The 21921-nt window shown below is 42.2% G+C and overlaps 1 protein-coding gene across 4 annotated transcripts in view; it reads left to right on the forward strand.

Moving 5' to 3' along the window:
* Positions 1-21921, forward strand: part of LOC118409288 (AT-rich interactive domain-containing protein 3A-like) — a 52351-nt gene that overhangs the window by 7580 nt on the left and 22850 nt on the right. For all 4 annotated transcript variants that reach the window (XM_035810180.1, XM_035810183.1, XM_035810184.1 and 1 more), the window contains 2 exons: positions 4597-4669; positions 20643-20826. In XM_035810180.1, coding sequence (XP_035666073.1) covers positions 4597-4669; positions 20643-20826 — 257 coding nt within the window. The remainder of the gene's footprint in view (positions 1-4596; positions 4670-20642; positions 20827-21921) is intronic.

Below are 21921 nucleotides of genomic sequence, written 5' to 3' on the forward strand. Positions count from 1 at the left end.
CTCAGCCACGCCAGACATTTTATGGGCATGTAATAGTCAAAATGGTGAAATTCATTGATAAGATTTATATTAGAAACACACATCAAGTTTACCTGCGACGGATGCGACTTGAAACGTCCAGAACTTCAACACTTTTTATCCAGTTTATAGTGACTGAGTTCCTGGTATAAACTCCAATTCTCATTTGGTAGTTTGTGATTTATAAGGGAGCAATATAAGTGGAAACGTCCGATTGGTATTATTTTGTACACAGACGCCTCCAGCGAGAGGTTTTTGGCTTTGTGTTGTCTGCTCTACCCACACAATGTGGCGGTGACACAAAATTTATGAACGCAAGATTCCCTATAAATAACTTTATTTACTGTCCGCATCAGTGTTCCGCCTAAGTACCAACGATTGTCCAAACAAGTCCTACTTTATCTGCGGACACCGCAAACATTTACTCGCCGTAAGCACTCGTGTAAAAATTTCACTGATTATTGTGAGCGCGTTGGTATAAGCAACACGGCCTGATGAAGTGGGTCTGGATTGTGCCCTATCTACTGTATCTGGGGGCAATAGCCCGCCGCGAGATACGTCTCCATAACACCCATAAACATCTCGTCCTATCACGGACTATAAATATTCGTTGGTCCCACATCAACACTTATAAAGTACGGAGTTGTTGTCCTTCCGGTCGAGGATTGATGTTTGCCAGGTACTGAAGTTGTGCTACCATTCCGAGACTTTAAAACCTGGCGACTATGGGAAGCCTACGGTGCTCCAGTCACCATCTAAAGTCATCGCATCATTCACATTTTTATTTGTCAAACTGAACATCACTTAACCTGTTCACCAACTAGATCTCTTTTTCATATCAATTCATAGTAAGAATATATATACACCTGCTCTACAACGAGCTATCTTTAGTGTCACTCACGAAAGGTAGTGGATTCTGTCCGAAACATCTGACCGTTTCCAAAATCATACCCACTTACTTGAGTAATTGCTATTTGGCGTATAAAATATCACTTTATAACCTTGTGACATGCCCACTATCACAAAAATGGTTGTACATTGATATCCATCAAAGTTGCGCGGTCGGAGACTCTGTTATAAAAGCATGTCTGCGACACAACCACCTACCGCACTTTCTGGTGTCAAATGTACGGAATACGGAACATCACTTTTATGATCTACATGTAGTGAAACTGCCATAAATCAATAAATTGACCTCAATTCAAAATTCTTGTCAAAAGGTGTCCATTCCGAGACCCGATCGCGCGAAAGACTCGTTCATACAGGTTGTCTAGATCCACCTGCATAGGACCACACCATACCGTACCAGTTGTGTTTCATGTGAACTATCACTTTTATACTTCAAACCGGCTCAAAACGACCCCATTTCCGAGTCCTCCAATTGTCTTTACTGTGCAAACAGATGCCGGATACTCCGCCCCGCTGCACAGTAAAGGGATTGTTATTAACACAAAAGGCACGTAATTATCCGGCGATGATATATTATGGCGGACTTTATCAATATTTAGTACTGCTATGCATCTCATTTATAGCATCATTGAAACGGCTGGCTGTCAATAGGCCGTAAAGCAAATAGCACCGCGTGGCCGGCTGGCTGGCTGTGGGAGTCTGGTCCTGTGCGGTGGATATGTGTATCTGGCAGGTATATTTATTGGAAGGCTGCCAGCTTCGCCATCAATTTTCAACTATTTACGTAGCGTGAATAATCTAACAGGGCGAAGCACCCTTGCCGGTCACAGGGCGCCCCGGGCGAGGGATTAATTTGCCAGACAATTTTGATATCACTCTAGGAATCATCCAGCGATGCTAACTATGCCCGCCCGGCCTTGGCGAGAACAATAATCAATTGTATATAAAGGCTATTTGCCTGCGTCGGACGCATACCAACAGCGCAGACCAAAGCATCCCGAGTCATTCAATTCGCCCATTTATCAAGCGGACCTGTCAGCCACAGGCTTCCATTATGTTGTTGATACGTGAAATTAAAGTCTGGGCAATGGTGGTGGCTGGGAGCGCGTCATGACTTCTGGCTGCGGGTGAGGAATGCGTCACGGCACAGCACACAGCAATATTGCTCCGATCGCAGGTGGATCCAGTGTCAACCCGTGAGAAGGACGGACAGATCCACCCGCTGTAGCGTGGCCTCCCTTAAGGCACGGACTACTAGTAGTAGGGGCATGTTCACAGTCGTCTTAAGATCGCAAACTGAAGACTTTCTTGGGCCCGGTAGTCCAGTGTGTTTATGTCGCACAGCTTGTTATAGAAATAAAGACTCCTTGTCGTCACAACCTACCCGAAAATGAACTACTAGTAGTAGTAGGGGCATGTTCACAGTCGTCTTAAGATCGCAAACTGAAGACTTTCTTGGGCCCGGTAGTCCAGTGCGTTTATGTCGCACATCTTGTTATAAAAAAAAAGACTCCTTGTCGGCAGTTGTGTTTGTCACAGCCTACTTGAAACTTGGACTAGTAGGGGCATGTTCACATTCGTCTTAAGATCGCAAACTGAAGACATGCTTGGACAGTCGTGTGTGTATATGTCGCACCAATTCAGACATCGTGTTATCAAAAAAGGCTCCTTGTAGGCGGTTGGTTCTGTCACAGCCTTCTTGAAAATGTTCAACATCGAAATCGTACGTACCACTACTCACTCCACAAGCAGAGGTTGATGAGAAAATCACGACCTTTTTCTTATACGTCGTCTTTTTCTGTCAGCTATGCTATCTTCACCAACATAGCTGACAGAAAAAGACGTCAGATAAGAAATAAAGGTCACAATTTACCCCATCAACTTCTGCTTAGAGAGTACCTACGACGACCTATGACGATTGTGATCGCGTCGTTATGGACTCCCAGACTCCCTTAGTTACAGCAAAAATAGTAGAAATCGGACAAATTATATTAAACTGTATGACTTAATTTGCCAGGAGTCCAAGTCTTCCGCCACTAGGAGTGCACGAGGAGTGGCACTTGTCCCTCCACGGCCGGCTAACTCCTCTTGCAAATCGCTCACACTATTCTGCTATTATATCAGCCACTGGAGGCGCCTGGTGGAGGCTACCGTGCTATTAGATTAACCAGTTGGCAAATGTCGGCGGCATTTGGCGGAGGGACGTTTCCCAAGCATGTGCAACAGGAAGCCATGACATACACAACTTTGCCTGTCGATATCAAATAAACAAAGGGAAATCTAATCTGTCGAAGGTCACGGGTCGCGCAAACAGCCTAGCATGTAAACCAGCACTCTGTACACACCGTAGCAGGGATTTGATTTGATTAAGGGAATGGCAGTTGGGTGGAGAATGCCAACAACATACCAGCACACAGGATTAAAGTGTACTTCAGCCGGTTTGATATCACCGAAAGAGGAGGTCCGGATAAAGGGGCGTCTTTGAGAGAGGAGAAAAGGCATGCCTGGCAAACATCGCGCCCGTCTACACACCTGACACAGGTGGCTATAAAAGTGCTCTCGATGACAAGTGGAGGGAACTGGTCATGTCTGGGACACCCAAGAAGGTGTGAACCGTTCGGGCCCGTCTCGCGACCTAGATAAAGTTGTAGGACATACATGTCGCGTAGGTGTGGCCCTGTCATCCAACTGATACCGGATATGAGATGAATAAACTTTCGGCCAAACGCCAGAAACAGCAACAGATGTTTCGCGAACAAAGCCGCGCAAGAAGACGATATGCCAACTGTGCGACTTGATCTTATCACAATGAAAAGGTGTACATAAAAGCAACCATCGTAGGACGGTCGCGAATTGAGAAATCATCCATCATACCTGTCATAGCCTCACACAGCTGTTTGTGTCGGCAGAACAAGGAGGGTCTACCAGACAACACCTCCAACCTCCGACCTACATTTCACTCTCATAAACAACCACGACACAGATAAAAACTTAACGATTGGAGACTTAACTGCTATAACTCCGGACAACCTCTTGAAATCAAAGTAAATAAACGCCTCAAAGGGACTCGGAAATGATACAATTGAAACTTCAAAAGGAACAAGTCTGAATAGTTATTGTCCGCCATGTCAATGTGATTAATGATGGCAATCTAGAAAACGCATGGTTCTGTATCACACGTATCCAGGCAAATAAATACATCCCTATGTGTTGTCATTATCCAGAAATAGACACAAATACCGAAATGAAAAGACTGTCCAGATCTAGAACTAGAAGACATAATAGTTTAGGTTAACAGATGGGAAGAAGAGGATAATGTTACCGGATTTGTACGCCTCAGTGTCGACGTGACGAATTCATGATTGCAGTGTCTTAATATAATGTAGGTAACATGATCGAGTGATGAAAACTTTAAACATCAAGGGCAAGAAGGACTTTTTAAAATGTGAAAGATATTCTATCCCCGTTTGAGATACAAACAAGAAACAGACAGTATCCAGACACTGACGTTTCGCAAGAGAAATGTCACCATTCTTCGACAATCTTCTTTATTCCCACATCCCAGAAATCGGACACTTATACCTTTCTCGTATCGTAGCTAGACTAACAGTAGACAAATACGGTGAAAGCATGTTTTGACTAATTCACACACCTTCTCTTGTCTTACAGCTATATGAAATAGACGATGATCCAAAGAGGAAAGAGTTTCTAGACAACCTCTTCACCTTCATGCAGAAAAGAGGTAAGGATGATCTCTAACTGCATAAAGAATACGCTCTATTTTTTGTCACAACGAAATTGATATCCCTTTCTCTAATAATGACACCAACACTTCTTCCACAGCTGAAGATTATTCTCCATCTTAAGATGGCGGTACAATGTTCAACATTGCTATAGTTTTCTTCGCCCTCCTTACGCACTGTCCACATGGACACTTAGAGGTCTGTGCCTATGTTCCCATTAGTTTTGGTTTTTGTGGTGAATTGAAGACATTTTTTTTTTCTCTTTCTTAACGTACGATGCAGGAATAGTAGTTAATCTTGCTATAAGTTTTCATCATCATCATAATACATTTTTTCCGTGGAAACATAATCAACCTTAGACCTTAGGAGCTGCTACAGGTTTCAGTGTTGTGTCGGTTGACTTGTACATTTCGGACATGAATAGCCTAACATTGTCTAGTCTTTTGATGTGGAATGTCAGACAAACTTGCTCACTACGCATGAAGATGTCAATACAATGTGCGATATCATTCTACGAGCATTGTGAAATGTTTGGACAGTTACACTTTGGGATAACATCCAGCAACTTTCAGTCGAGCTGGCAAATACGTGGAGATAAATTCAAGACACAGGAAGAACTACTCTATATTACTGTACTGAAACAAGAACAGCAAAGATTATAATCCTTTTTATAGAAGAATGAGATTGTAACGGTACAATCGTTGCTTGGTGAAAGCGTATATAATTTGCGGTGTACTTGCGGTCACGTTACACCAGGCAAGGCAATTTGGGGTTAGTTTTTCAGGATTCCACTTTTGTCCGGCCTCTCGACATGAGTCCATTTAAGACTTAGATTACAAGGTCAACAACGCCACGCACATATCAAACGCTACAACAGGTCAAAACTGTCGAAAAACTTTGGTCTAATGACGATAGCGTTGTGGAGAAGTTATGGTAGTGACCGGAGGACAAGTAGCTTCTCCAACAAGACATACCTCTGTATAATTATCATGGATATATCATAGGCAAGGGCATGTAGTGTTCCCACTCACTGGGAGTTACCAGGGTTCCTTTTCCAGTAGAGGGAGATCGCTAAGTGACCACTGAACGATTGAACTTGGATCTGTGTGAGCATTGATGTTATAAATGGAATATGATGCATGATTTTTAAGTGTGATTTTAAAGATGATTGATGGCATTCCACTGTGTTCTGCTGCTGCAATGGTCTGGACACCCTCCAGCTGCAAAAAAGTCTTTGTTCAAATCTCTGCATTAATTTTATTCATTGCGAGCTTCCTTAGCTCCTGAAGGTTTCGTAATGATGACAAACGAGAAGAAAATCGTTCTCTAAGTCCACAGTTTGTTGACTGTCATCTGTCAAACTTGTGGTCGCTCAGCATTCTGCAGCCTCTTGAGTAGGGAGAGCATTTTGCCTGGCTAGTTGTTCGCGCTTTTGGAGACAACTGTTTAGACGAGTACACCGTTGCGGTGTATACATACAATTCTTAACTTCGCTATTGTAAAGCTTAATAAGTCATGAATCATCCTTTTTAGCAAACCATACACCACTTTGCGTGTGTGTTAAGAGGGCTAGATGCTAAGGAGAACATTTTGTTTGGCTAGTTGCTCCCATCTCGCCGAAACGACACATGGTAGCACACATCGCGTATGCGATTGTTATACAGTTAGCCAAATCAGTTATATCACTGTTAACTAGCTATGAACTCTGTCATGAACTATCTTTTAGCAAACCATACACCACTGCGAGTGTGTAGATCCCAGAGAGAACACTTTTTTGCTGGCTAGTTGTTCCATGTTGCCGAAACAACACATGGTAGCACAGACATGTCTACGGTTTCTATACTTTTCTTAATCAGTTCACTATTAGCTAACTATAGGGATCAAAGTCATTTTTGTCATGAATTGTCTCTTAGCAAACCATACATCACTGTGTCTGTGTTAAAAGTGCTAGATACCAAGGGAGAACACTTTTTTTCCGGCTAGTTGCTTCCCGTCTTGCCGAAACGACACATGGTAGCTATATAGCCCATGCCATGTATATAGTTGCTATACCTTTCTTAGTCAGTTTACTATTAGCTAACTATAGGCATTGAAAAGTCCGTTCTATCATGAATAATCATTTAGCAAACAATATACTGCTATTTATTTGTTTATCAAACTTTACCATCACAATGGAGGTGGAGCCAAACAAAATGCACAGCCTTGATAATGTAAGACAAAATTGTACCAACAGTAACATTTAGAAGCAAAGTAGTATAACTTAATACATTACAGATACAATACACTAAAACACAGCATAACTTAATACACTACAAAAAATATAAACACAAAGCAATGAAACATGAATACCAGGCAATGGCAGCCAGAGCCTAGAGAGTGCATTTTTCTGGTTAGTTTTTCCCGCCTTTAAGACATAACTTATTTGGACCTGTACACCGTACAGTGTATACATACACGCTAATCTTAACCACTTCGCTATTATAACATGACAGCTTTTTATAGAGAGTGGCCAGTTGTTCCCATCTCTCCAAACCATATACTGCTGTCAGAGAGTGAATTTTTCTGATTGACTCCTATCTCTCCAAACTATGGCTCTGCATGTCGCCAGAGGCCGGAGAATGCATTTTTCAGGCTAGTTGTTCCCATCTCTCCGAGATAACTCAGACGTAAGTCCCACGCCAAGTCCAGCCATGCCTGACGCAGGATGCGCCAAATTGGGACCATACAGGAGGACTGTTGTGTGCGCAACAAGACAATGATATCAAAGGGAGTCTGGGTGGAAACGAATTACGTGCCGCCATTATCAGGTGCATGTCGCGCACGTGAAGTGACCTATGGGGAAGGGGGCAGGAACCACGCAGGGTTTGTCAGTATGTGCGAGCAGATAGGACGAGTAACGGGCCCGGTCTGTTAACGGAACAGCTTCGTTGGGTGAACTTGTTGCACCCCATTGCCACTAGAGGTTTTTAACCGCCCTGCGACCACTGAGTGACTTGACCACTCAACGAATTTCGTAAAGATAAATAATGATTTTATTCCCGTTTATCTGTTTTATAGTCTTCTAAAATCGTACATCTTCCAATTATTAAATCAAGGGTCTCACAAACACATGGTCACAGTTGGATCGTCCTGTCGTGGCAATGCTAGTACGGGTCTATTTTACATGTAGCCTGTACTGGCACTTTCAATGTGTCATGGGGAGGAACCCCCGAGACATAACGTATCAACATTATTTGATTGTGAAGCTTGAATAGTTAGTGGGAAAACTTTAAAAAATCATATTTCAGCTTTATTTACATCAGTCATCCCAGCAATTAAATGTGAGAATTAAATGTGAGAAACTTCTACCTTAAAATAAGAAAGGGAATCGAAGAAAAACATTCTTAATTCCTTCATAGTTATCACTCAACATTAACATATCCCTCTAAAATACTGAATAACAAGTAGAAACATTTGCTAGATTAGGCACTTACCTTTGTACTATATATACCCTTGCAACTAGCCTACGGGCAAGAATTTGCAAATAAGTTGATTATGTTATGTTGGACAAAATACAGGTCAAGATCTGCTCACCATTGAAACAAAACGTTGATGATTCCCTCGATTTTCGATGGTCCTAATACAGATGAGGTTCGTTTCAAACAATGTCAAGTACAGTACAAAATCATCATCTTTGTGTCAATGCAATCCTAGTGCAGTGAGAGGAGATAAGGTAATTAATTAGAGGTTTGTCGCGCGTGCATCGGAAGCTCCATTCAGGGCGGCACAGGTGCGCGACAAACCCGCAACTTCCACGGAGGGGCAGATAAATCACAACTTCCCACTGCAATCAACAAGTTTCCGGCAGCACTCGGGGAGGTTTGTTGCTCCAACAAAGTTAGAACGAGCACACTATGGTAGGAGATGCGCTTCGTTATGTAAAAAACGTCAAACTGTGAACTACATAGGAAAATCTTGATATTTCAATTATTTAAAGAAAGAAAGTTTGCGTAAAAATTAAAATGGCTGCACATCTCATGGAAATGAGGTACAACGGGGGATGCGCTTTAACTCTAAAATCATTAAACTATTCTTAAAAATTAATCATTCAGCTGTAAAATAATTGCATTACTACTTGGAACGAGCATGTAAAGGTACAGTGTAGGATATGCGCTTCAACGCTATCGATCAAGTCCAACCATTCTAAATCATTACGTATACACGAAAAACTTTAGATAATGTTTGAATGATCCAAAGTGAGGTATAGTTTGCCAATCAACTGTAAAATGATTGAATGAGTTTACGGAGCGAGCATCCAGAGGTACAAACATATAGGAGATGTGCTTCAACTATAAAAACGTCAAATATTTGACAATGTTTTTTTGAAACCAGGAAGCATCTGATTACATTTCAATGGTCCATAAGTAAGGTATAGTTTGCCATTTGGCTGTAAGAAAGAGCAAACAAACTATGAGTCACCGTTCTGATCTTGGAGCAGTAAAGGTAGTGATTAAAGTACTCGACAGCTGCCAATTCCGATTAGGTGATGGGAAAAGAATGCAGCAAGAAAAGCACCTCTTAACATATCAGTAGGAGAAGACATGTGCAGGGAGACATCACAGGAAACATGACATTGCGGTATGCAGGAGAACAGGCTGACATTGTCGGAGCACCGACCTGTCTCAGCTTCAAATTTCCCATCTTTGTCGAAACACCCTCCCTCAAACACCGGGTACCGTTTAAGGTAAACAATGTGATGTAATGCGGCTACTAGCTACTGTTTGTCAACTTGTGGGAATTTTATTTGATTTTTACAGCTGATAACCTGTATAATCTCTGATAGAAATGTCTTTATTGACACAACAAAAGTACAGCGACTTTGTAAGGTCTATAACAACTACTTACAGTATATATAAACAGACATTTATGAAAATCTATAGATAGGAATAAGTCAACATATTGATATAAAAGAACAACCGGATACGTTGCTGATACGAACGCTGGCCCATAGATTACGAGTGTGATTGCCCCCCCCCCCCCCCTCCCACTACACCCTACCTTAATACAAAGGTTGACATTTGATGCCACACCTGCATGCTATAACTGCTTCTCTATGATGGGGCCCTACGATAATGCAATTGCATCCTTTATAATCAACTGCGAGAAAAACGGCGACACAAAGGGGCTGCCTGCACAGCACATTTCATGTAGGCGCTTGTTTCATGCCTAATGACGGCAAAGAATTTTCACTTTAATCGTCGCATCTCGGCCCACCCAAATCTTAATTACCGCCCTTCCTATTAATTTACCAGTAGACAATGCGGGGAAGTCGCAATAATGGCCAATAACTCCAGAGTTAATACCTAGTGGATGTTATTTCAGTGCAATCTTTCCCGAGGCGATCACGCTATCATTCAGATTGGCGCCCCAACATGAAGACTCCGCGTCAAATGGAGAATAAATTACTATCCTGGCCCCGTGAAAAACCTGTACGGTCACTTTTTATAAGAGCTCATAAGCCACATTAAGCATATCATCCCTGGGGGCAAAATTTGTGGCTGAAGAGAGCGGCATAATTCAGCTCGGGCTTGTATAGTAAATTGGAAATGGTTAAGGGTAGAATTCACTTTGCCCGCTCCCTGCCACAACACATGTTCGGGTCACCCCGTGCATTAACCTTCCTGGGCAAAACGTCAATCACCTGGTCTCCGCTGGCACATTCGAGGCTCCTTTGTACTCGGGCCGGCTCGGAAATGGCGAAGACAAATGTGCTACATTACAACTTAAACTGACCATGTGATTGTATTGGATTCACCTGCTTTGTCGGAGGCTGGGGACGACTTTGTGGCAGAGAAACGCAACAGTGACTTCTACACTCCTCCTCGTGGCATTGATACTAGTACACACGTACATGCACAGTAGCCTGATATTTTTAAAACTATTTACCTTAAAGCATGCATTTTAGATATTTAAAATATCTGATTTAGTACGTTAACCCGAAAAGAGACTAACACGCCACATATTACGGGTAACATTACGAGGTTGTTACGTTTTATCATGGATTTGTCACTTTAAATACTTGTGCTCAGTTTGAAAATTTTGCGATCAGCGAATTGGATCAAATCGGGCCTTGTCCGGTTTGGTTGATGTCATCTGTAATTAAACAGTTCAAATAGACGGATGGGAACATTCTTATATTATGCAGCTTCCAGCACATGATACGGTCACGACAATAAACAAACGGCAATAATTCATAGTACAAATCAAAGTACAAGTAGAATAGATAACAGAACGTACAGGTCAGACGAAATGCCCTGTAACTCGAAGACACCTGTTTCGTATTGCCTCAGCTCGCAACATGACATCATATGATACTTCTGGAGACTGCGCACCTTCTATGAATCTACTGTCTCCTCCAAGTCTCCACCAGAATATTTTGGTAGCTAAAAAAAACAATACATAGTATACAAACGACCTGAAACATTAAAAGTTATGTCATACATTTGTTTGATTATTTGTTAATTAAATCTTACCATCACAATGCTAGGGGAGCCAAAACAGGGGATTGCTCACCTCTGTAAATGTTGCCTCCCCTGGACAAACAAAATAGTAGGTAAATGATGTGAGAAAGAATCATACATCCTCTTGCTATAAAGAGTTGAAGTTTTCACAAAGATTGGCTTCCAATATTCTCTATCGTACTTAGAAGTTATATCAAGGGTTAGCGCAAAAGTTATTATGCTCTGACTAGTTAGCTAAGTTCTCTGGTAAATGTTTCACTCGTTTGTAGTCCCCATAGCATGCTCTCTGGACCCTTTAATATCGTCTTTCTTTTGGTCCTCATAATACACTTTTTCTGGCCTTTTCTTTTTGTACTGGGTCGCTTGTACTGCTGGCCCATAACCAGTTTGTACGATTCCGACATTTGCCTCAGTAACCACATCTCCGCTGCCTCTGCAGCCTCAAGATGTTTACTTAATGGAGGAGCAACAAACAGATTGTTGTCTTGTTGTTACTCGATAGGATCTTACCAAAGAGGTAATTAACACAACTACCGGGGCCTTGTTCCTACCACAATCACTCCTAGTTGTGCATGGTGCACAGATTAGTCACCAGTAGGCCCAGAGGGAGTCCTCAACTCGCGGGGAGGGGCCTGCGGTCTATGACAAATTGCTTGTTGGCAGGTTGTCGCTACCGGGCTTGAGCGTAATATGACTGCACCAATGGATCCTGTGCATGTGCATGTCGGGGGAATAAACACGACGGCAGACCACACAGAGCAGGGGCGCGGGAGTAGGGGTCTCCCACACATTACATCGTGTACACCGACCGATCTATGGTCAAGACAAATGACGAGGCAAGGGCTCTGTATATACACCTGTACAATGTCCAATGTGAATGTCGGTGATCGTGTTGCACTCGTGTCTCAATACGAAAGGTAAACATCACCAGGCAACGTACAGAATGGTCAAATGCGTACGTTCCAGCGACGGGAAAATTCGTTTACGTTTTTACTAAAAAATCATAGAAAGTCATATGATAGTTTGAACTATTCATGCGTCCTGTAAGTAGGTTTTGGTGCAGGTATAATTGGGATAATAGTGACTTTTTAACAACTTAACATTGATGAAAGCGCTTCACGCGATTATGAATGTTTATCAAGTTTTATTTTTAACATGATGTGCATAAACGTTAAGCGTCGTAATCAATAACTCGTATCTTATGTGTAATGCAATCCCCTGTACACGCCTAGTGTGGAAGTCGCGGAAACACATGTAAAGGAAAGCCTACAAGATAAAAGCATTTAACACCGGCAACCACGTCCATGCACAGATTTCACGCTGGCCGCCACGGCTCGCCCAGTACACATGCCAGCGCACCCACTTCCACCGCGTTACTGCTCACCTGAGTGCGTTGATTCAACCAAATTCCCACCACTTCATTTCATTTGATATCTAAAACGCGGACTCGGCGATAATTTCCCCCTCAACAATGGCTCCTTTCTCCGCCTCCCACAATAGCGCAAATGGGGCCCTCTTTTGTGGATTGAATCAGACCAAGCCAGGGCCAATTTTCCCCGGCTATCGTGATAAGGTGTGCTGGGGAGATACCTGTTTGCTGAGATAAAGCCAACGCGCAGGTAATTAGACTCATATTTGATTACTTTCAGGCTGAGCGATGTACGGTGTGTATGTATGTATGTATGTGCGCCCGAGATCGCCTTATCTGATGGCTCGGTATCAGCACTGTCTCCCGGCCGACCAGGCCATTCAGATAGACATCGGGGATGTCTTCATGCCGAGAGAGAGAGGGAGACTCAGCGAGAGGGAGACAAAGCTCATCTACACACATGCCTGATTGCCTTGCATCTTAGATAGCATTCCGGGCATAAAACGCCTACTCCATTTATAGGGGGCTCTGCCCCTCTCTTCTTCCATTAAGACTTTCTGACGTGTGTAATTAAGTCTGCATTTGATGGCTTAGATCACGCTGATAGTCAACATGTACACCCCAGATAATTCATCTGATCAAAGCCGGGGATTCGCTGGTACCATTCTTCTCTTCATTTCACCCTTCATTTTGCCTGTCCTTGAAGTTCTGGGCAATCAATTTCCCCCCACACTCCCCGCTGACTCCCAGGCTCTCCGCATTCCATCAGGGCTAATTGGGTGGATCAGAACAGATACAGGACGGCGGGAAGGGCCAGATCTGAATGAACTCCGGACAACTTGGTACACGGATGGAGAGAGGACTGACTTGGTTTGCGCGGGATGGCACAGGCATGCAGTCTTGTAGTGCCACATTAAATGATTAGGGGAGAAAATTGCGGACACCGAGTCACATAGTAGAAGCAATTTCTTCAACGCAAGGCCTGGGGCACGATGGCTCTATCTGGAAATGGAGGAATAATTGATGACACTGTTAGAGCGCACAAGATGTTCAGAACTTTGGTCCTCTCCATGAGAATACATAGTGTAGACTAAGTGCACAGACAGAAGTTGTCCGCTAAATAAATCAAACACAAGCATACACCATCCTGCAAACTGGTTGCTCAGAACTCTCATGAGTATACAAACTCAGATTTTAATTACGAGACTCAATACATCTTTGAAAAACTGAATTGAAAAGATAGACAAACGTCAGCATTTTCAACAGCCAGCGGAGCATGGAAACATATCGCCACCGTTAACAACTATGACCCTCAACACTCTAACCTTACTTACCTCCACATTGCCCTTGCCTTTGATCAAAAGATACCTGGAAGAGAAAATTGATTCGGAAAAGTTATCTCCTGCTTCTAACCCTTCCACCCCATAGGAAATAAGACGGTAAATCAAATTGCGCCAGAAAGGAAGACAATCTACTGCTGTCTGATTTTCCCCTTTCATTTCAAGAGAGATTGATTGGCCACAAGTTGTTTTATCTCTCCATTTGAGTGGCTTTTTGCATGCCTCCCCTGGTAGTGGAAGAAAGAAACAAGTCAATGTATGGCCTTCCATTTATCTAGCATAAGGATCCCATCAGATAATGGTTTGGGGCAACAGTACATTAGTACAACACAGGGGTCAGGCCCTTTCTAAATGTTTGATCAAATGTGGTAGTATATAGGATCTCCGGGGAATTTGCCTATTTGGCCGTGGAGCGATATTGGCAAAGCCCAGTGTTGAGCTATTACAGGACTAATATTTATTCCCGGTCCTGTCGCCTAAATTTATACATGGCCCAAACTGAGAGTACAATTTCTGCATCTGGCCTAATACTAACAGGAATAAAAGCAAGATTCTACATTAAGTGGAATTTCCAACAATCATCGTTGCCTGGGACAGCTTTGATGGCGCTTGATGCCGGGTAATCACAACCTGGAGTATTGATCCATATTTCAATCCTTTCAATGGATCTAAATTCAGCTTTTATGGCTCGGGTTGTATTCTGTGATAAGGAGATTCTAAAAATAAATAGAAGGGAATGATAGGACATAAACCCGATGATGCAACACGCCAGATGACTTTATATCAGCTTTTAGCTCGGCTCGGGCTATTGACATCAGTTTTCCACACTTCTTACTCTATCCACCTCAGTGTCACTCTTCTCTGCCATGAATAAACGTGCAGACATACATGCACGGTACTGCTAACGGTAGCACTTCTACTTATTGAAAATAGTAGACTCATCATCAAATATATAAGAAAAGACAAAGACTTATAAATAAAATCACAGTTGATGTACCCGGCCACAGAATGCCATAAAATGATTTTAATACACATTTCAATACATATAGATGTATACTTGTATAACTTAACACATAACTTTGAAAAACACGTTACACTTAAGGATATTCTATTTGGAATGAATTCAATGTAACATTATATGTTACTATATGTAAGATGAATAAGGGGTTAATTGTGTTAAGTGATGGATGAATGTGCTACAGTTGAAAACATGTCATGGAAAATCCCCAGCAAAACAGGAGCCTTCTGAGGGGGCCAGATTTAGCCAAGGTTGACTGTTTTCACATAGGAGTGAGACCTGTGATCACGGAATGCCACTCTGATTGGCAATACAACAGAAGCCAGTCAGCCATACAGCAGATGCATATGCTGGGCATACAACAGTCTCGGTCTGACGGCTCTTAGTGGATCCACACATTCTTACATGCAAGCCAAGGTGATCTCATTCTGGGTTAGGTGTCCAGAATGCATGAACTTTTCTGTCATCTATAGACAGACTCCTAAAGAAATGGTGGCAAGGAGGAACCTTTTTGATCAAGTTACACTTAAATGAATTTTTCATGGAGATTGAGCATCTGTAAGAATCTTCTGTAAAAAAGTTTTAGAGTTTCTTTTTCTTGATGTCCCAAATGAAAGCAAAAGCCCTTTCATTTCATTAATCTTTGTTGAAATATTTCTGACACAGGCTCATTTACGATATCCAAGGAGCTGACCCTAAGAGCACTTCACAGTTTGGCAGGACATGCACTTTTCATTAGCGCTTGTCGGTCTGCATCAATTACGTGAACCCAGTCGCTGACAAACCTTAAATTAAATCTATGTCGCCTAATTCGTCTGGGAATTCCTCTATCCACCTGTGGCGAGGGCCTTTGTGTGCCTTGTCATTCTGGCAGTCATGCTTTGCTGCTTATGAGGGAGTCCTGATCCCTACATGTTTAATCAGTGTCATGTTTCAGTTGATTAAAGCCCACTCTGTCCTTCATAAATGTGATTTCAATGAAGTGAGGCATGTTCCTTGTGTTGTGAGATGGGATTACCAGGTGTCGATACAAACCATCCATTATAATGGACCAGCCTTCGCGGCATTTTTGTGCTCTGGGGCTTCCTTTTTTGAACACCGGTCACACCTGGACTGAGGAGGGGAAGTGAAAGCATTATACACAGGATGGGGAGATTTCTTTGGTTGTTTCGCCATAAATAAGACCCCTATGTGGGGTGTCTGTGACTATCATTGGAGGATACCTTATACATTGTTGCCGTGTTGTTTTTACTGTGGTTTCACTTAAGCTCTCTGTACATTTGGTGTACTGACTTAGTCTCCACCAGTGTCCATACCTTGTTGGAAAAATAGCAGAAATTGGTCAAAAAGACAGATAACATGCCTGGGGAGTTAGCTGGCCTGGGAATACATGTGCAGTATGTGACCCGGGAGAATCAAAACTGAACTAGAACTCTTCTTGATACATGTCCATTGTATATTGTGACAGGTTTCATTGCTTGTCTGTTCTTTATGCAGCTTAGAGCTTGACCTTACTTCATAATCCTCCCTTTCCTGTGATTAGGACGCAGCACGTTTCTGAGGACAACATTAATTATACAGTATCATGGGCATAACTGGAATGATGTATCCGTTGACATTTCAAATCTGTCCTCACAGCTTTAGGATATTATGTATGAGAAACCAGGTGAAAACGATTGGGCTTGAAGGGTTGAGGCTTTAACGACGATGCCAGCTTATCAGCCTAGCATATCAGAATGACCCACATTTAGCAACATTAAAGCCCGAATTACATGTATATTCTCTCCATCTGCCTATCACAATGGTGTTTTATGCAGCGGTAATACCAGAAAATGGAGTGCAAAGTAACACCCTTTTGCCAAAATACCGTCGTAATCTCTGACAGAAAGGGCAGCCATGAATATCTCCACACTCCCCTGGGGCCATATGACTCATACTAAAGTGGAGATTTGGCGCAGTGATTCAATTCAAATTAATTACCCGAGGTGGATGTTTGCCTTTGTCTGCGATTGACCCTGGGTCAGCTCCTGTCAACTCAGGCCCATTTAGACAGTTTTAGGCACCCAAATCTGAGACTCCACAAGGATGTGATGGCTGTTGACAAGTCGGGATCATCCTCTGATAACTTCCTGCATTAAAGAATGACAAGAAGTCATCATACCTTGACACAGCAAATATATGTAGGCTCAACATAAGCACAAAAGTACAAGATGAAAAGCTGATTTTGCTGTAGAATACATCGAATCCTTCTCCAAGGACATATAGACAATAAAAATGATTGCCACTCCAGGCATTAGGAATGTGGCTGAAGTAAGGACGGTGTGCATATACAACAAAATATCACACTGCACAAAATTGACAGGATAATCCAGATCTGCAGCTTATCTGTTGTTCTGGTTATGATTAACCATGTTTGCACTCTCCAGTGTTATTGTTGTGCAGCTGCCTGATTGACAGTTACAAGCTCAGAAGATGCAACAGGACACTCTGAATGCTGCTTCATCTTGTAGCATAGCTTCAGAAAGAGTCCTGCAAGCTAAAGACACAGTCTGTTTACCCTCTGACCCTATTCAAATGTTTTAAGGCATCCTTTTCATAGTTTTAAAAAGGCAGGACAAAGATCAGCAATCTTAGAAAAGGCTAGTCATTTAGCTGGTCATCAAAAATCATTAGCTGTCCTAAAACACATGTTCACAGGGGCGAGTAGAAACAGTCTCCTGGCTCCAGGGATTCAAACCCAGCAGCTTACAATATTGCTAACTGCTGCGCCAAAAGGTCGGACCATTTGGCATGGTCAGTTTGACTCAGTGCTTGAACCTTAGCTGCTGATATGAAATATTCAATATTTCAAATTGAATATAGGTGCATTTTCATCTCAATTTTCTATAAGTACAGTAAAATCGATCAAGTTAATCTTCATTAAGTAAATAAGACTGTTGTCCCTATATCATTATATGTCACATACTGATGAGCTTGATCCACATGTACATGTGTACATGTCTACAATCATGATGTCAGGTAGATCTACATTAAAATGTCTGATACCATTGAAAAAAACAGCATGAACAGTTTTACTGTACACACAAAGGTGACAGGCCCTTGGAACATACTCCACACCCTCACCTCTGACTCTCCCTACAGTGTACAGACTTTTGTATGGCACCATACAGGGGAAGTGGAAGTGTGCATGTTACAATGGGCGAGATGAATGGCGGTACATTTATGTGCAAAACGTGCCGACTGTGCCCGCTTTGTGTTGGCTTGCAGTCCCTATGTTAGGTGACTGTTATTGCCTGAGCCTTCATTCATCATGTACTACCCTACCGTTTACTGTGGACAGAAGCAGCCAAGACATTATGTAATATTGTACCTTTATACCTTTATACCACATCTAGGAGAGAAGGCTTCAGCCTGTTGTGTCCTGATCTTCTTTCTTCATGTGACATACTTTCGACACTCCAAATATCATAAGATATTGTTTTCATAGATATATGCTGAAACAGATATCAAAGACCTGAAAGACAGCAGCAGATACCTGGAAAAGCAAAAGAAACATTCGGTCTGTCGTATAAAACAGTGATTCAAGTTATAGAACTGACTTAAGTGGCTAACGTTTAATGTAACCGTTACATTTTGATAACAGTTCATTCATATATAGTTGCCAGTGATCAGTCTATATCATGATTTAGGTCATGATTTGCTAAACAAATGAGTACAAACTAAGACACCGTTTAATAACAAAACAATCTATCAATAAAATATCACATGAATGCTGAATACATCACATGAATGCTATTATAAGACTAGAAAGGGTTAAATATTGCGTTGACGTGCAGCAGAATTTTCAATGACATCATCATTTATCATGTCAACACATGCCATGCCGTGACTGAAATGATCGAAAGGATGGATGCAACGTTTCATCTGAATCCCTGACATTCAGAAAACTATAGAAAGTAGAAACACATCACCCAGAAGCACCACTAAACTGTGAATGAAAGCTCGGACAAACCTTTCTTTGTTCACAGATTAGATTGTGACAGAATTTCTGACAGGAGTGCCGGCTGAACTGCCCGGCAGTATCCATCCTTTCCCGCCAAATTTGTAGGTGCCGTATGACAGATCATTATTTACGCCTGATTTAATTTTTCACTTTTCACTTCAATATTTCATTTTTGTCCAAAAACTGGGTACCAACTAATATTTAGAGAGTGGAAATTTTACTGTGATTTATCGTTTTGGGCATCATCTTTCGCCGGTTTGTAATAGATATTCAAATTTCGAGGCACTTAATTCAACTTATTAAGGCCGGCAATATTCTCCCAAGACAAGATGGCGCATTTTTGGAGGTGAAAAGTTGTGGACTTGTCCAGTTCTATCGGTGTTTCACCGCTTTAGATCGTTGTTACAACAGCTTGGAGGCGAATCAACATTTTAGTAAACTTAATGATGTATTTGACCCCAGTTCCATTGCTGTACCGGAGAGTTAGCTAATGAATGAACCTAAATACCGGGGGGTCGGGAGGGGGGTCACTCCAAACTCTGATTATGCCTTTGGCCACTTTTCAGAAACCCAGTTTTCAGATCAACCTGTTACAATGTAATGATGGGCAGTAATGTTTTACGTCGGAAAATGTAGTACTTGATCCTTTTCATGTGTGAAATCATGATTTTTGACTTTGTGGTTTCTTCCTTCGTGGTAAATTTATAATACTTTTGTACTGTAGTAGGTTAAAAATCATGCCCGTAGCCAGGATTTTGGTTGGGGGGGTTCTTTTTAGTACTTGCTGGACCATCGAGCGCCGCAGGCGCGAGACTCACGCCGAAGGCGTGAGCTGCCTAGGGGGGTCCGGGGGCATGCTCCCCCGGAGAAAATTGAAATCTTGACCCTCTGAAACGCCATTTCCTGCATTATGACGGGCAAAATTCGCTGGCTAAGTTTAATGGAATTTCTATTAAAAAAACAGAAGACTTTTGGCATAAGTCTTTGAGGCCGACTCCCCCGACATATTTTCACCATGTCCGACACCAAAGGCGAGAGGCGTCGCAATGAGGTCCGGGCGAATTTTGAAATCTCGACCCTCTGAAAAGCCATTTCCTGCACTTTCTGGAGCAAATTTTGCTGATAGACTCAGTAAAATTGAATGAAATGTCTATAAGTGAAAAATGCATGTCAGTCATGCCTTTGAAAAAAAATCTTGGACATGAAAAAGTGGACCTTTGAGCCTGAAAAAGCGGACCTTTAAGCGTGTGGGGGGGTTCTTCCGAACCCCCCGAACCCCCCCTGGCTACGGGCATGAAAATTCTTGGTGATAAGAATATCCGAGTATTTTCTTCTAAGGTCACAAACATGATAATGTTTTTGTCAAGATTTGTCTTGTTTTACTGATGTGTCGACTGAATGAATGGATTGATTGATTGATTGATTGGTACCAGTATTTATATGCAGACAGATAGCTATATCATCATTTTGTGAATGTGAACATATTCAAACTTTTTTTTAGTTGAAAGTCAATTGTCGTGCACCTTTTTTATCAATGAGAACTGGGTTCTATACCGATCGTTTCAGCTCAAAGCAACATTGAAGTCTTCACCCAGGTTTCTTTATACTTCTAAAGATTTATTCCCCAAGTATCTAATTTTAAACAACTTGTTCAACAAAATCAATAAACAGTTACATGGCAGGAATGCTACATTACCATAAATCTGACTCCTGTATTCACACTGTATTCTCCTCTCTTCCAGGGACGCCGGTAAATCGTATCCCCATCATGGCCAAGCAGACCCTAGATCTCTACCAGCTGTTCAACCTGGTGGTGGAGAGAGGGGGCCTCGTGGAGGTCATCAACAAGAAACTCTGGCGGGAGATCACCAAGGGTCTCAACCTGCCGTCCTCCATCACAAGTGCTGCTTTTACCCTTAGAACACAGTGAGTATTTCTGTCTACTACATCTCCTATGCCCCCTAACCCTGAATCAAGGCTGGTAAACGAAGGAGGTACAGATACAGATACAGATTCACCCGGACGGAAGACCTGGTGCATCCCTCGTCTTGTAATCAGCCAGCGAAAGGGTATGTCACCCCATAAGGGGCGGTATAACCCTGTCGTGGGTAAGTATGTCAACTGACAATGACAGACACAGATACAGAGTTTTCGTAAAGATAAAAGCCTCCTTGGGTAGATTGACATGTTAGCTTGAGATTCAACCTTGTCAAGCAATAGTCTGCCCCAATCCACACTCCAGTTTGAAAGCAAGACAGTTGGAAAGCACTGGAGCTAAACAGGGCTTGATCTCAGGCTACTACTGTACCAGCCTTAAGTTTCATAATCCACAACTGTTGTTTTTACAGCTGGTATGTACAAATACAGAAATGAAAAGATGTACATTGATTTTGCCATTGCAAGTTAAATTTTTGTCCCTACACTTTTCAAGGAATATGCTGCTCCAGGCTCCATCATCTTAGATGATAGATTCTATGAAAATTAATTGAAAGTTTCCAAAGAATCTATCATCTAAGATAATAGAGCCTCGAGCATGTTATGGAACCTAGCATATTCCTAGCATATTCCTTGAAAGCGTATCCATCTGTGCATCATCTAGTGATCTACTTGAAATGGCTGAAATCCCTACAAGTACAACTTAGAATATTGAATGTAAATGCGACTGATACAGATTGACCAGGATTATAAATGTAAAGTTAAGAATATCCATTTGGAAGGTGAAACCTTTTCCCAGGTAGGACACAGTCAGCCAGCCACCTGTTGCACCACAGCTGCCCCACAGTGTGTAAAATTGCCCAGATGTAGATGTACAGTAATCCATGTGTGTTTGTGTTTCACAACGGTGTTAACCTCCATCACATATCAGTCATGCAGTGTTGAATCCGCCAGGCCCTTTGTTAGCAATGTGTCGTTCGAAACCTGTAATTTTCTGGCCAAGCTGTTTAACTATATAATTTTCCAGTCGGTGATGATAAGACGATATATTAGATGTCGGGACCAGGTGGCTCAATATACCTTTTT

Source organism: Branchiostoma floridae, chromosome 2 (assembly GCF_000003815.2).
Source record: "Branchiostoma floridae strain S238N-H82 chromosome 2, Bfl_VNyyK, whole genome shotgun sequence".
NCBI classification, from domain to species: domain Eukaryota; kingdom Metazoa; phylum Chordata; class Leptocardii; order Amphioxiformes; family Branchiostomatidae; genus Branchiostoma; species Branchiostoma floridae.